General features: G+C 41.6%; 2 protein-coding genes across 2 annotated transcripts; both read right to left on the bottom strand.

The window, feature by feature from the left end:
- Positions 1–1172: 1172 nt before the first annotated feature.
- LOC115517147 (protocadherin alpha-7-like) lies at positions 1173–5364 on the bottom strand. Its single transcript, XM_030320301.1, is given in 6 exon segments — positions 1173–1190; positions 2830–3522; positions 3524–3600; positions 3603–3665; positions 3668–3989; positions 3992–5364. Coding segments are annotated over 6 exon segments (2415 nt in total). The 5' UTR covers positions 5234–5364.
- Positions 5365–12605: 7241 nt separating this feature from the next.
- Positions 12606–15098, bottom strand: LOC115516883 (protocadherin alpha-6-like). The gene is given in 7 exon segments (XM_030320029.1): positions 12606–12721; positions 12723–13202; positions 13204–13367; positions 13370–13526; positions 13528–13585; positions 13587–14745; positions 14748–15098. Coding segments are annotated over 7 exon segments (2385 nt in total). The 5' UTR covers positions 15043–15098; the 3' UTR covers positions 12606–12649.
- Between the last annotated feature and the right edge of the window lie 439 nt (positions 15099–15537).

Genomic DNA, 15537 nt, shown 5'->3' with positions numbered 1-15537 from the left:
ATTTTATTTTTTTATTTTTTTTAATTTTTTTCAACATTTTTATTTATTTTTGGGACAGAGAGAGACAGAGCATGAACAGGGGAGGGGCAGAGAGAGAGGGAGACACAGAATCGGAAACAGGCTCCAGCCTCTGAGCCATCAGCCCAGAGCTTGACGCGGGGCTCGAACTCACGGACCGCGAGATCGTGACCTGGCTGAAGTCGGACGCTTAACCGACTGCGCCACCCAGGCACCCCTTAATGTGCATTTTATAGCAAGTAATAGCATAAATGTGCCAGCTAAATCTGCAATAATGAATACAAAGCAGGGGTAGTTAAATTATATACTCTCAATTAATAGGAACTTGCTTTGCTAAGTGTCTCATAAGCCTATTAGATCTAAAACTTCAGCTGAATAAGAAACACCTGGAGTGCTTATTGAAAAGCAAGTTTGCCAGTCCTACTTATTTCAGAAATTGTGGAGTAGAGTCTGGGAACCAGAATGTTCAATAAGGACTCCAGACGTTGCTAATGCAGTTAGCATTATCAGGTCTAGGATAGGATAGGCTGGCCATAGACCCCAAGTTACCTGGGATATACTCTGTTTATGTCTGTAGTCTTGTATACTTACTTATAGTGTCCCTTCACTCTCAAAAGTGTCTAAGATTAAGTCAGAACTTAGATAGTTAACCCTATATAAAAACTACAATTTAGGGGCTGACATAGGAAGTTTCATTATTGATTTAATGGTTGCTGCTTGAATTGAGGAGTGTTACCCATAGAAACACAGAGGGCTAGTTACTAGGCAAAAAACTAAAGTGTCTTCCATGCTCTCATTTCTGCATTTTGAACTTCTCAGCTGTTTCAAATCCTAACCTCCCTAGATCCCAGTGTGTGCATGCTTCCTGATGATCCAAAAGATAAATTCATTGCTAGATGTTCACTGATCTTCTGAAAATTTGCACATGGTGATAGCCCATATTAAAGAGAAAATAAATATTAATATAAAGGATGAAATTACCAATTATATCAATACAGCTATCAATAATAAAGAATAAAATTTATAATTATAGAAAACATAGTAAATAATAAATAATACTAGCTCTAAGAGATTAAAGGAGCGGGGAGTTAGATTTCTAGCACTCCTCGATCCATATAATCCATATAACATATAATCAAATACCTGAGCCCAATTCAAGTGACATATGGAACCTGAAAAAAAGTGCAAGGACAGAGATATTTGAAGGTATAAGTCTAGATCTAAGGTGAGTTATGCTGACAGACGTAGACAAGATTGATTACAGGAGCTCAGAGAATACTCAAGTTTGGAAATAAACATGATGAAAAGAAAACAGATCACTTTGTAACATATAACAAACATGTCCTCTATAAGGGAAAAGAAAAAAATGCTGAAATATATTATTTAATTTTTCACTTGCACTTTCATTGTTATATTGTGGCTCTATTTTCAAAGGTACTCTGATTTTGCTCTGAGTTTTTTTTTAAGTTCATTTATTTATTTTGAGAGAGAAGAGAAAGCATGCATGAGCAGGGGAAGGGCAGAGAGAGAGACAGAGAGAGAGAGAGAGAGAGAGAGAGAGAGAATCCCAAGCAGGCTCCATGCTCTCAGTGCAGAGCGTGGGGAGGGGCTCAAACTCACAAACCATGAGATCATAACCGGAGCGAAAACCAAGAGCTGGACGCTAAACAACTGAGCCACCCAGGTTCCCCACTCTGCTGAGTTTTTAATTAAGGAGTACCTTGTAAAATATCTAACACAATAAAAACACCAGAATATAAAAATAAGTCACATAACAAAAATGCTACATAAATATAAAGGAAGTTTCTAAAATATAAATTAGAAAATAAAAGCTTGGACTAAAGACCCAGTGTGAAGAACCACCACAATTCAGGAAATACAAGTTTAACATGTAATAAGTTTAAAGGTGTACAATCTCATCTCCAGATTTCTGTCTTTCAGAATATTGAGAGGAAAAGTAAATCATCCTCTCCACTGATGGAGTAACTTTTTAAGTGACAGACTATGAATTTCAAGAGAATTCAGAGTGTAGAATTTAGATATATCTCTAATGCTCAAACATTATTTACTAACAAAATTTTTAGTAAAAAGGAGAAAGTCATTTGAAGAAACAAAGTACATGTCAGGAAGTATTTTCTCCAATATCAGATAAAATATCAATGTCAAGCATAAAGAAACATATTTTACACAAGTTGGAAGGAGTGTTACATTTCTAACATTTGGTGTTTGATTCCTAAAGCAAAGTAACTGATTTCTAGGGTACACTGAAATTTACTCATTGACGTGAACACTGAGTAGTGCTGACCAACCATGTTTCCAGTCTCCATCCAGAGGAAAGTAAAAAACTACAAAGTTAACAAGGTAACAAGCTACTACATATTTCTGCTTATGGGTTTCTTATAAACAACAGAATTATACTAAAATATCATGCATGCTTTAGAAATGAATAAATGACAGAGTGATGCTGAAGTATACTTAATGTGTAGCAATTAAATTGTTTTTCAACTGATACTTCTCAGGCAGAGAGGTAGCCTGGCTATAGAAATTCAATACGACCCATAACAGATTTTAAATAAAACTGATTCAGCACCCAGTAAATACCTACTCAATGTATGGTTTTTAATGATTCTCAATTAGAAATTGAAACTCAAAAGTCAGGTATAAAAGTACTCACTTCTGAAAAACAAGAAAATATTGACAGATCTCTATAATAACTGGGTAAAACTATTTAAGTACCGTCTGAGGTAACGAGAATATTTTTCAGGCTTCAAATACAAATCTATAAATAAATAAAATATTTGAACAACTGACCTTTCCAGAAGACTCCAAAGAAGCTTGTGGATCTTCCGTTGGATTCAGAGATCCAGGACACGGGGGAAGGCTGGGGCTGAAAGCCATGAGGTCGGTCTTGGGCGGACCCTCCCCAGAGCACACCCTCTGCCGCCTCTGCTGCGAGTACGACCAGCTCCCCACCGCGCTGGAACACACCAGCGTGGGCTTCCCCGCCGGCCCGCACGCGCCCTCGCTGGGCGGCGCCGAGCACCGCAGCGCCACGTACAGCAGCAGCGTGAGCACCAGCAGGCTGGACACGGCGCAGATGGCGATGATCAGGTACACGTTGACATCCACCAGCGCCGTCTCCGCGCCAGCGGCGCCCGCCAACACCCGCGACGAGGCCTTGGGCGCCTGGCCGCTCTCCACCAGCGACAGCAGCACGGTGGCCGTGGCCGTCAGCGCCGGCTCGCCGTGGTCCCTCACCAGCACCAGCAGGCGCTGGCGCGGCGAGTCCGCCTCGTCCAGGCTGCGCGTCGTGCTGATCTCGCCCGTGTACAGCGCCACGCGGAACGGGCTGCGCGCGCCACCCGCCGCCGGCTGCAGCTCGTACGACAGCCACGCGTTGTAGCCCGAGTCCGCGTCCACCGCGCGCACCTTCGCCACCACGTGGCCCGCGCCCACCGACCGCCACACCAGCTCGCTCACGGCGCCGCCCGCGCCGCCCGCCCCAGGCAGCGGCAAGCAGCGCGGGCGCGTTGTCGTTCTCGTCCAGCACGAACACCTGCAGCGTCACGTTGCTGCCCAGCGGGGCACGCCCGCGTCGCGCGCGCTCACTTGGAACTGCAGCAGCTCCAGCTCCTCGTGGTCCAGCGCTGCAGCGCGTACACCTTGCCGCTCTCCGCGTGCACCGACACGTAGCTCGACAGCGCACGCTCGACCACCCGCCGCTCCACCAGCGAGTAGGACACCAGCGCGTTCTCCTGCGCGGTCCCGCGTCCCGCGCGGACACCGTGAAGATTGTGGCAGCCGGGAGGGTTGTTCTCCTTCACGAACACCGTGTACTCGGCCTGCGCGAATGCCGGCGCGTTGTCGTTCACGTCGGCCACTTCCACGGACACGCTGGCCGTGGCCTACAGCGAAGGCGAGCCCCCGTCCCGTGCTGTCACTACTAGAGCATAGTCCGACACGCTCTCAGCGGGTCCAGGGCGCTGTCCAGCACCAGCGAATAGTAATTCTTGAAGGTGGACACCAGCTTGAAGGGGACATGGGGCGACAGTGTGCAGGTCACCTGGCCATTAGCTCCAGAATCTCGGTCAGACACACTGATCAAGGTGATGACTGTGCCCCGCTGAGCATTCTCTGAGATAGGGAGAGACAGGGAAGTAACAGTCAACTCTGGAGTATTATCATTAGCGTCCAAAACTTGCACAAGAACTGTACAGTGACCAGCTAGTGGTAGATAGCCTTTATCGATCGCTTCTACTCGAATTTTGTAAGTTTTACATTCTTCAAAATCGATATGTCCTATTGCTATAATTTCTCCATTTATGGCATCCATGTAGAATTTAGATTTTATATCTGGGGAGACGTCACTAGAGAATGAGTAAATAATATCCCCATTCATGCCGTCATCCAAATCTGAGGCATTAAGTTTAATTACTAACGTTCCATTGGGAACATTTTCTGGTAATTTCACCGCATAGAGTGTTCTGTCGAAAACTGGTGCGTTGTCATTGGCATCCAGCACTTTTATGAGTAACTGAACAGTGCCAGTCAGCTCAGGTTTGCCTCTATCAGTGGCTGTGAGCAATAAATGAAGTTCCGGAGATTCTTCCCTGTCTAAAGATTTCCGTAATACAAGACCAAGAGGTTTTTCCTGTTCGCCATTGGTTGGTACGTCCAGAGAGAAAAACTCGTTGGGGCTCAGTCTGTAAGTCAATAGAGCGTTCTCCTCGATATCTGCATCGGAAGCGTCCTCTAGTGGAAACCTAGAGTCAAGCATCCTGGATTCGGCTATAAACAGATTCTTTTTTGTCTCCGGGAATACGGGCGGGTTGTCGTTAATGTCCTTCACCTCCACCTCCACATGGAAAACCTGCAGCGGCCTGTCCACGATCACCTCCAGGTGGATGCTGCATTCCGCGCTCCGCCCACACAGCTCCTCGCGGTCGATCCGAGAATTCACAAACAAAATACCATTCTGCAGGTTTACCTCCAGAAGGTCCCCGTGTCCTTTGGAAGCCACTCGGAAAAGGCGCGGCACCAGCTCCGCCAGCTCCAGCCCCAAGTCCTGCGCGATGCGGCCCACGAAGGTGCCGTGTTTGGCCTCCTCCGGGACTGAGTAGTGGACCTGGCCGCTCCCGCTTTCCCAGGCTGTGAGGATTATAAAAAACAGCAGTAGATGCTGATGCCCCCGGTCGCCTCGATTCGAGTACACCATTTCAAATTAATTGGGATTTTAAAATTATTCAAATCGGCGTAACTTATCTCAAAATTTGGAGGAATCTTATCTCTTCGTTACTATCCTGATGTGCTCTCCATTGTTCAACATCCGCATAGAAAAACACAGTGGAGAATCTTTCTAATATGAAAACGGAGGACTTCGTTTTGTCTTGAATGAGAGAATTTCGCGGTAAAGAGCGACATCATGTGGTCAAATAGTAAGTACGAACTATAATTATCAATTTTATTAATAAATGTTAAATTTTATTTTAACCTCTGATTTTTTTCCTTCAGTTTTCTTAAAGCGTAGAACAACACTTCTCATGTTTGCTGAAAGCACTAAGAGACTTAACTTCTGAAGACTTAAGACTGTGGTCTCCTTATGCCTTGAAAATACGTTTTCCCAGTTTTAAAATAAAAATAAAATGAATCATGTCAGGAGCAGTAAATTTTAAAATCTTTTGTTTATATAAAGTTCAGACAACTTCATTTCTTAGATTTCTGTTAATATCTCTAGGGACCCAAGATCTCAAGTATTTACGAATGGAAGAAAAACTTAGAAGAGGTATTTGTTTGTAGGAAGCAAGGAATATAAGCAACTAATTCATATACTTTTCTTGAGAAAACACAATAATAGAGGGTTAGTGGGGTCTTTGAAGAGAAATCATTTGTATTAAGTGAATTTTGCATGGAGAAAGTATCTTGGATTTTTCTTTTCATCAGAATTTATATACTCCATTCCAAAACTTCATGGTTCTTATCTCTTTATTCTTTCCATTCTTTCTAAGTCCCAGATTTTATGAATGTCCACCTGTTTTTACAGTCTCCAATTTAATTGAGATTATTTCATAACATAAATTTATTTCATCACATAAGGTTAATATTCATCTGTCATACTTAGAGCAATCCTTCAATCAAGCTTGGGGTGTTTATCATTTTCAGTTTTACTTAACAGAGCAAATTCTCATGAGATTTTAATTCCCATGTTCCCAATTGCAAGTAGAATAATTATTACACCTGTATTGCTTTCCAATTTTGATCTGCCTGAGATTTTCCAATCTGCATGGTTTTAATTAGCACAAAAAATGACAATAAAACCACAGAGGCATACCATTTATATAGTAACACTAAATAAGAGCAGGTAAAAATTTTAAAACCACATTCTCATAATTAATTGTCTTAATAGCATTTAGTCATATAACTTACAGTGGCATAGGTTTATAAAAAATGTTTAAGACTGGTTGGTTGGAAATCGTAGTCTTAACTTAGATTTCCTTTTAAAATGGAGAATAGGGGAGCTAGTTATAAGTTAAAGAATATTTCAGGATGATATGTTGACTATAAACTCAAAAGGTATACTAATAACAACTCTATAAACAGCAACTATGAATATAATTAGCTAAGCCTACTGGTTCACATTTCTAAAGCGCCCTCATTTCTTTAAAGTTAAGTACTATAAATGGTTCTTGAAAGTCTGCTGTGGACATTACATATTAGTCCCAACTAGGTGTGAGCTAGAGGGGTGAATTTATGTGACCATACAAATCAGAGTCTAATTTAGAGTTAAAAAAATCAAACTACATTACAAAAAAGTTACAGTCATGGGTAACATAATCAGTTACTCAGATAATACAGCTTCCAAAGCTCACATCATCCTGGTGACCCTCCTTTCTTTGACTTACACATACCTTTCTTTTAAATAAGCAAGAAATATAAATGTTCACTAAAATTCTGAAACTCACAACACTTGGAAGCAAGAATATGCAATGGAAAAAAATACAGTCTCTTCAACAAATGATGTTGGAAAAACAGACAGCTCATGCAAAAGAATGAAAATGGACCACTTTCTTACACATATACAAAATAAACTCAAAATGGATTAAGGACCTAAATGTGAGAGCTGAAATCATAAAAATCATAGAAATGAGCACTTGCAGTAATTTCTCTGACATTGGCCATAACATATTTCTAGATGTGTCACCTGAGGCAAGGTAAATAAAGCAAAAATAAACTATTTGGACCTCATTAAAATAAAAAACTTTTGCACAGCAAAGGAAACAGGCAACAAAAACTAAAAGACAACCAACTGAATGGGAGAAGATATTTCCAGATGACATATCTGAAGGGTAAGTATCCAAAATGTATAAAGAACTTATACAACTCAACACCCAAAAACCAAATAATCCAATTAAAAATGGGCAGAAAATGTGAATAGACATTTCTCCAAAGAAAAACATACAGATGGCCAAAAGACACACGAAAAGATGTCCAACATTCACTCAACAGCAGGGAAACGCTAGTCAAAACCATAATGAGGTATCACCTCATACCTATCAGAATGGCTAAAATTAAAAAAAAAAAAAGGCAACAAGTATTGGTGATGATATGGAGAAAATGGAACCCTCATGCACTTTGGGAGGGATGCAAACTGGTGTGGACACTATAGAAGACAATATGGAAGTTCATCAAAAATTTAAAATAGAATTATCATATGGTCCATTTATTACGCTACTGAGTATCTACCCAAAGAATATGAAAACACCAAGTGAAGGGATATATGCACCCCTGTTTACTGCAGCATTATTTACAACAGCCAAATTATGGAAGCAGCCCATTCCATTGATAGATGAGTGGCTAAAGAAGATAGGTATATATATACAATGGAATATTATTTAGCCATAAAAAGAATGAAATCCTGCCATTTGCAAATATATGGATAGATCTAGAGAGTATAATGCTAAGTAAAATAATCAGTCAGAGAACTACAACTACCATATGATTTCATTCATATGTGGAATTTAGAAACAAAAAAACAATGAATAAAGGGGAAAAATGAGACAAACAAACAAACAAAAAACAGACTCTTAACTAAGAGAAGATGGTTACCAGAGGGGAGGTGGGTGGGAAGAAGGGTGAAATAGGTAAAGGGGATTAAGAGTACACTTACCTTAAAGGAGGGTACTATATCATAATGAAGGAGACAATCCAAGAAGATCTAACAATTGTAAATATTTATGCACCCAACGTGAAAGCACCCAAATATGTAAAACAACTAATAACAAATATAAGGGAACTAATTGATAATAATGCAATAACAGTAGGGGACTTTACCACCCCACTTATATCAATGGACAGATCATTTAAACAGAAAATAAACAAGGAAACAATGGCTTTAAATGACACATTGGACCAGATGGACTTAACAGTTATATTCAGAACATTCCATCCTAAAGCAGTAGAATTCACACTCTTCTGGAGTGCACATGGAACATTCTCCAGAATAGATCACTTATTAGGTCACAAATCAAGCCTCAACAAATATAAAAAGACTGAAATCACACCATGCACCTTTTCTAACCAGAACACTATGAAACTAGAAGTCAACCACAAGAAAAATCTGGAAAGACCACAAACACAGGGAGGTTAAACATCATGATGATACACATTGAATGGGTCAACCAGGAAATCAAAGAAGAGATTTTTAAAAATACATAGAAACAAACGATGGTGCAAAACCTTGGCGATGCAGCAAAAGCTGTCCTAAGAAAAAAAGTATATAGCAATACAGGGTTACCTTAAGAAGCAAGAAAAAATCTCAAATAAACAGCCTGAACTTACACCTAAAGGAGCTAGAGGAAGAACAATAAATGAAGCCTAAAGCCAACTGATGGAGGGAAATAGGAGAGATTAGAGCAGAAATAAATGATATACAAACTTAAAAAAAGAGAAAAACAATAGAACAGATCAATGAAACCAGCAGCTGGTTCTTTGAAAACATTAATAAAATTCATAAACGTCTAGGCAGACTTATCAGAAAGAAAAGAGAAAAGACCCAAATTTTTAAAAATCACAAAGAGAGAGGAGAAATAACAACCAACACCACATAAATACAAACAATTATAAGAGAATGTTATGAAAAACTATATGCCAATAAATTGGACAACCTGAAAGAGATGGATAAATTCCTAGAAACATATAATTACCAAAACTGAAATAGGAAGAAACAGAAAACTTGAACAGACCTATTTCTGAAATGGCAAAGAAATGGAATCAGTAATCAAAAAACTCCCAAGAAACAAAAGTCCAGGGCCAGATGGCTTCAAGGCAAATTCTACCAAACATTTAAAGAAGAGTTAATAGGGGTGAGTGGGTGGCTCAGTGAGTTAAGTGTCCAACTTCAGCTCAGGTCATGATCTCACAGTTCATGAGTTCAAGTTCCACACTGGGCTCTATGCTGACAGCTTGGAGCCTGGAGCCTTCTTCAGATTCTGTCTCCCTCTCTCTCTGCCCCTCCCCTACTCACACTGTGTGTGTGTCTCCCTCTCTCTTTCAAAAATAAATAAATATTAAAAAAAAAAGATGGGAATACAAAAGTTAAAAAAAAGAGTTAATACCTATTCTTCTCAAACTATTTGAAAAAACGGAAAGGTAAAGAAAACTTCCAAACTTATTCTATGAGGCTGAATCCAACAATACATTTAAAAAAAATCATTCACCATGATCAAGTGGGATTTATTTCTAGGTTGCAAGGTGGTTCAATATTTACAAATCAATCAATGTAATATACCCCATTAATAAAGAATATTACTTTAATTTATTTATAAATCAATCAATGTAATACACCCCAAAAATAAAGAATAAGAACCATATGATCCTTTCAGTAGATGCAGAAAAAGCATTTGACAAAGCACAAAATCCATGCATGATAAAAACTCTCAACAAAGTAGGTTTAGAGGGAACATACCTCAACATAATAAAGGCCATATGTTAAAAACCCACAGCTAATATTCTCAGTGAGGAAAAACTGAGAGCTTTTCCTCTACAGTCATGAAAAAGATAAGGATGTTCACTCTCACTACTGTTATTTAACATAGTACTGGAAGTCCCAGCCACAGCAGTCAGACAACAAAAAGAAATAAAAGGCATCCAAATCAGCAAGGAAGAAGTCAAACTTTGACTATTTGCAGATGACATGATACTCTATGTAGGAAACCTGAAAGACTCCACCAAAAAACTGTTAGAAATGATACACAAATTCAGTAAGGTCGCAAGACACAAAATTAACGTGCAGAAATCTGTTGCATTTCTATACACCAATAATGAAATAGCAGAAAGAGAAATTAAGGAATCAATCTCATTCACACTTACACCAAAACCAATAAGATGTCTAGGAATAAACCTAACCAAAGGGGTAAAATACCTGTACTGTGAAAACTATAAAACACTTGTGAAAGAAATTGACGATGACACAAAGAAATGGAAAGACATTCCCTGCTCATGGATTCAAAGAACAAATATTGTTAAAATGTCAAAACTACCCAGTGCAATCTACACATATAATGCAATCCCTAACAAAATATCAGCAGCATTTTTCATAGAGCAGGAACAAATAATCCAAAAATTTACATTTTAGGTCACAAAAGACCCTGAAGAGCCAAAGCAACCTTGAAAAATAAAACCAAAGCTGGAGGCATCACATCTCTGGACTTCAAGTTATATTCCAAAGCTGTAGTGATCAAGACAGTATGGTATTGGTACAAAAATAGACACAGAGATCAACAGAACAGAATAGAAAACCCAGAAATGAACCCACAACTAAATGGTCAATTAATCTTTGACAAAGAAGAAAATAATATCCAAGGGAAAAAAGACAGTCTCTTCAACAAATGGTGTTGGGAAAACCGGATGATAACATGCAAAAGAACAAATTGGACCACTTTCTTACACAAAATAATACACAAAAATAAATTCAAAGTAGATTAAAGACCTAAATGATAGACCTGAAACCGTGAAAATCCTAGAGGAGAACGCAAGTAGTAACCTTTTTGACATGACCAATAGCAAGTTCTTTCTAGATATGTCAACTGAGGCAAGGGAAACAAAAGCAAAAATAAACCATTGGAACTTCATCAAAATAAAAACTTCTGCTAAGTGAAGGAATCCGTCAACAAAAGTAAAAGGCAACCTGCAGAATGGGGAAGATATTTGCAAATGACATATCTAATAAAGGGTTGATATCCAAATATAGGAAGTACTTATAAAACTCAACACCCCAAAATGAATAATCTGATTTAAAATGGGCAGAAGACATGAATAGACTTTTTTCCAAAATAGGCATCCATATGGCCCAAAGACAAAAGAAAAGATGCTCAATATCACTCACAGTCAGGGAAATACAAATCAAAACTATAATGAGATATCATGGCATACATGTCAGAATGGCTACAATCAAAAACACAAGAAACCACGGGTGTTGACAAGGATGTGAAGAAAGGGGAACCCTCCTACACTGCTGGTGAGAATGCAAACTGGTGCAGCCACTCTGGAAAACAGTATGGAGATTCCTCCAAAAGTTCAAAATAGAACTACCCTATTACCCAGCAATTGCACTACTAGGTATTAACCAAAGAATACAAAAATAATAATTCAAAGGGATACATGCACACTGATGTTTACAGCAGCATTATCTACAATAGGCAAAGTATGGAAACAGCACAAGCGTCCTTCAACTGATGAATGGATAAAGAAAATGTGGTACATAGATTCACGATGGAATATTACTCAGCCGTAAAAAGAATGAAATCTTGCCATTTGCAACAAGGTGGATGGAGCCAGAGTATTATGCTAAGAAAAATAAGTCAGAGAAAGACCAATACAATATGATTTCATTCATATGTGCAATTTAAGAAACAAAACAAAGAGAAAAGGGGAAAAAAGAAAGAAGCAAATCAAGAAACAGACCCTTAACTATAGAGAGCAAACTGATGTTTACCATAGGGTTAAATAGATGATAGGGATTAAGGAGTGCACTTGTGATGAGCATCTGGTATTGTATGAAAATATTGAATCACTAAGTTGTACACCTGAAACTAATGTAACTCTGTATGTTAACTAACTGGAATTTAAATTTAAAAAAATTTTAAAGAAATAGCTCTCCTTGAAAAAGCAACTCACCAAATAAAATTCAAAATAAGAGATTTTTCAAAATTTACTTTTCAAGAGATTTGCAGTGCCTGAGGAATGCATATTTATATGAATTTACTTGCTCAAAGTGCAAATCCCTTGAATTTCTCTTTCTACACTATTTGAATCAAACACAAAGAATGAAAAATTCTACAGAATTAATTAGAAAAAAATGTTTATCACAATTAAAGGAAACGCCACAAATAGAAAGTCTGGTTCCAGTTTAAATTAAGACCAGTAACAAACCACATAGATTACGATAGTTAACCAAATAATGAACAGATGTATTTTAAGTAAATGTGTTCCAATTTTTAAAAATAGGAAAACATAAAAAAATTCTTGGGAAACAATTTAACATTTCAAGTATATATTAAATGTTAATTATGAAAATTCAGACTTACCTTGGCACCATGATCATCATATAAATCCTGATGTTGGCTCGTATCACCCACTAATGGACAGGGTGGATGGCCAGGGCTAAAAGCCATGAGGTCGGTCTTGGGCGGACCCTCCCCAGAGCACACCCTCTGCCGCCTCTGCTGCGAGTACGACCAGCTCCCCACCGCGCTGGAACACACCAGCGTGGGCTTCCCCGCCGGCCCGCACGCGCCCTCGCTGGGCGGCGCCGAGCACCGCAGCGCCACGTACAGCAGCAGCGTGAGCACCAGCAGGCTGGACACCGCGCAGATGGCGATGATCAGGTACACGTTGACATCCACCAGCGCCGTCTCCGCGCCAGCGGCGCCCGCCAACACCCGCGACGAGGCCTTGGGCGCCTGGCCGCTCTCCACCAGCGACAGCAGCACGGTGGCCGTGGCCGTCAGCGCCGGCTCGCCGTGGTCCCTCACCAGCACCAGCAGGCGCTGGCGCGGCGAGTCCGCCTCGTCCAGGCTGCGCGTCGTGCTGATCTCGCCCGTGTACAGCGCCACGCGGAACGTGCTGCGCGCGCCACCCGCCGCCGGCTGCAGCTCGTACGACAGCCACGCGTTGTAGCCCGAGTCCGCGGTCCACCGCGCGCACCTTCGCCACCACGTGGCCCGCGCCCACCGACCGCCACACCAGCTCGCTCACGGCGCCGCCCGCGCCGCCCGCCCCAGGCAGCGGCAGCAGCGCGGGCGCGTTGTCGTTCTCGTCCAGCACGAACACCTTCAGCGTCACGTTGCTGCCAGCGGGGGCACGCCCGCGTCGCGCGCGCTCACTTGGAACTGCAGCAGCTCCAGCTCCTCGTGGTCCAGCGGCTGCAGCGCGTACACCTTGCCGCTCTCCGCGTGCACCGACACGTAGCTCGACAGCGCACGCTCGCCCACCCGCCGCTCCACCAGCGAGTTAGGACACCAGCGCGTTCTCCTGCGCGTCCGCGTCCCGCGCGGACACCGTGAAGATGTGCAGCCGGGAGGTTGTTCTCCTTCACGAACACCGTGTACTCGGCCTGCGCGAATGCCGGCGCGTTGTCGTTCACGTCGGCCACTTCCACGGACACGCTGGCCGTGGCCGACAGCGAAGGCGAGCCCCCGTCCCGTGCTGTCACTACTAGAGCATAGTCCGACACGCTCTCGCGGTCCAGGGCGCTGTCCAGCACCAGCGAATAGTAATTCTTGAAGGTGGACACCAGCTTGAAGGGGACATGGGGCGTCAGAAAGCAGGTCACCTGGCCGTTGGCACCGGAGTCGAGATCTGACACGCTAATGAGGGCAATCACAGTACCTATTTGAGCGTCCTCTCGGACAGGTAAGGATAAAGAAGTCAATGCAATCTGAGGGACATTATCATTTTCATCCAAAACCTTCAATAAAACGGTGCAATGGCCAGCCATGGGTGGGTGGCCTTTGTCCGTCGCGTCAATACGAATTTTGTATAAATTTACTTTTTCAAAATCTAAATTCCCTCTAATTACTATTTCTCCAGTATTTGGATCTATTTTAAACTGGTCGCTAACCATGGTTGGAACCAGACTATTAAAAGAGTATGAAATCTCCCCATTCATTCCTTCATCCCGATCAGAAGCATTAAGTCTGATTACTATTGTTCCGTTACCCGAGTTTTCGAATATTCTTACTTCATATTCAGTCTGTTCGAAATCGGGAGCATTGTCATTCACGTCCAGCACAGTGACCAGCAGCTGAACAGTGCCTGTGAGTTCAGGTTTGCCTCCGTCAGTGGCTGTCAGAAATAAGTTATGTTCGGGAGCTTCCTCTCTGTCCAAGGATTTCTTTAATACGAGCCCAATTTGTGTATTGTCATCACTGTTGGTTTTCACATCTAGGGAGAAGTATTCGCTGGAACTGAGTCTATAGGTTAAAAGAGAATTTGAGCCAACATCCGCATCTGACGCGCCCTCTAGTGGAAACAGAGAATCTGGCAGCCTTGATTCGTAAATCAGCACTCTTTGTTCCTTTAAACGAAACACAGGCGGGTTGTCATTAATGTCCTTCACCACCACTTCCACATGGAAAACCTGCAGCGGCCTGTCCACGATCACCTCCAGGTGGATGCTGCACTCCGCGTTTCGCCCACACAATTCCTCGCGGTCGATCCGAGAATTCACAACAAAATGCCATTCTGCAGATTTACCTCGAGAAGATCCCCGCGGCCTTTGGACTCCACTCGGAAAAGGCGCGGCACCAGCTCCGCCAGCTCCAGCCCCAGGTCCTGGGCGATGCGGCCCACGAAGGTGCCATGTTTAGCCTCCTCCGGGACCGAGTACTGAACCTGGCAGCTGCCCTCCTCCCAGGCTACGAGCAGCAGAAGCGAGAGCAGCAGACACCGAGATCCCAGTGGGCCTTCCAGGGTAATAACCATGTCAAATACTTGTTTTATTTCCATCAGAAGATCTTGCCTCGTCATTAAGATGAAATATTGTATGATCCGACTCTGTTAATCCAATTCTGCGCCTGCCATCACTCAGCGCTTGTGGAACCAAGCAGTAACAGAAGGAATGAATTTTGAATACTGTAACAACTAGATTAACTTCATGGTAGACAGCGACATCATGCGACTACAAAGGGTAAGAAATGAATTCACATAACTTCGCTACGCTATAGCACTTTAAATTTTAAAAAAATCTTATTTTGCCTTAATAGTAAATCTCCTTATGTTTATAATTTTCAGAGCCATTTTCATCTCGTCTGACTTCTTTTATGAATTTAGACTAGGGTAAGGGATCAGGTAATTCATAGAGAAACAACTTTCTCCCAATAATTTAATTACTGTTATCAACCAGGTTAGAAAATTTGTGATCTGAAGTAAGCCTGGGATTTAGAAGTGCAAACTATCCTAATCTCTTTATGTAGAGAAGAAACTTGTGCATATTCTTCTGTTACAGGATATGTTATTATATTT

This window comes from Lynx canadensis, chromosome A1, assembly GCF_007474595.2.
Source record: "Lynx canadensis isolate LIC74 chromosome A1, mLynCan4.pri.v2, whole genome shotgun sequence".
Lineage (NCBI taxonomy): Eukaryota > Metazoa > Chordata > Mammalia > Carnivora > Felidae > Lynx > Lynx canadensis.
This window is presented reverse-complemented; position numbering and strand designations above follow the sequence as displayed.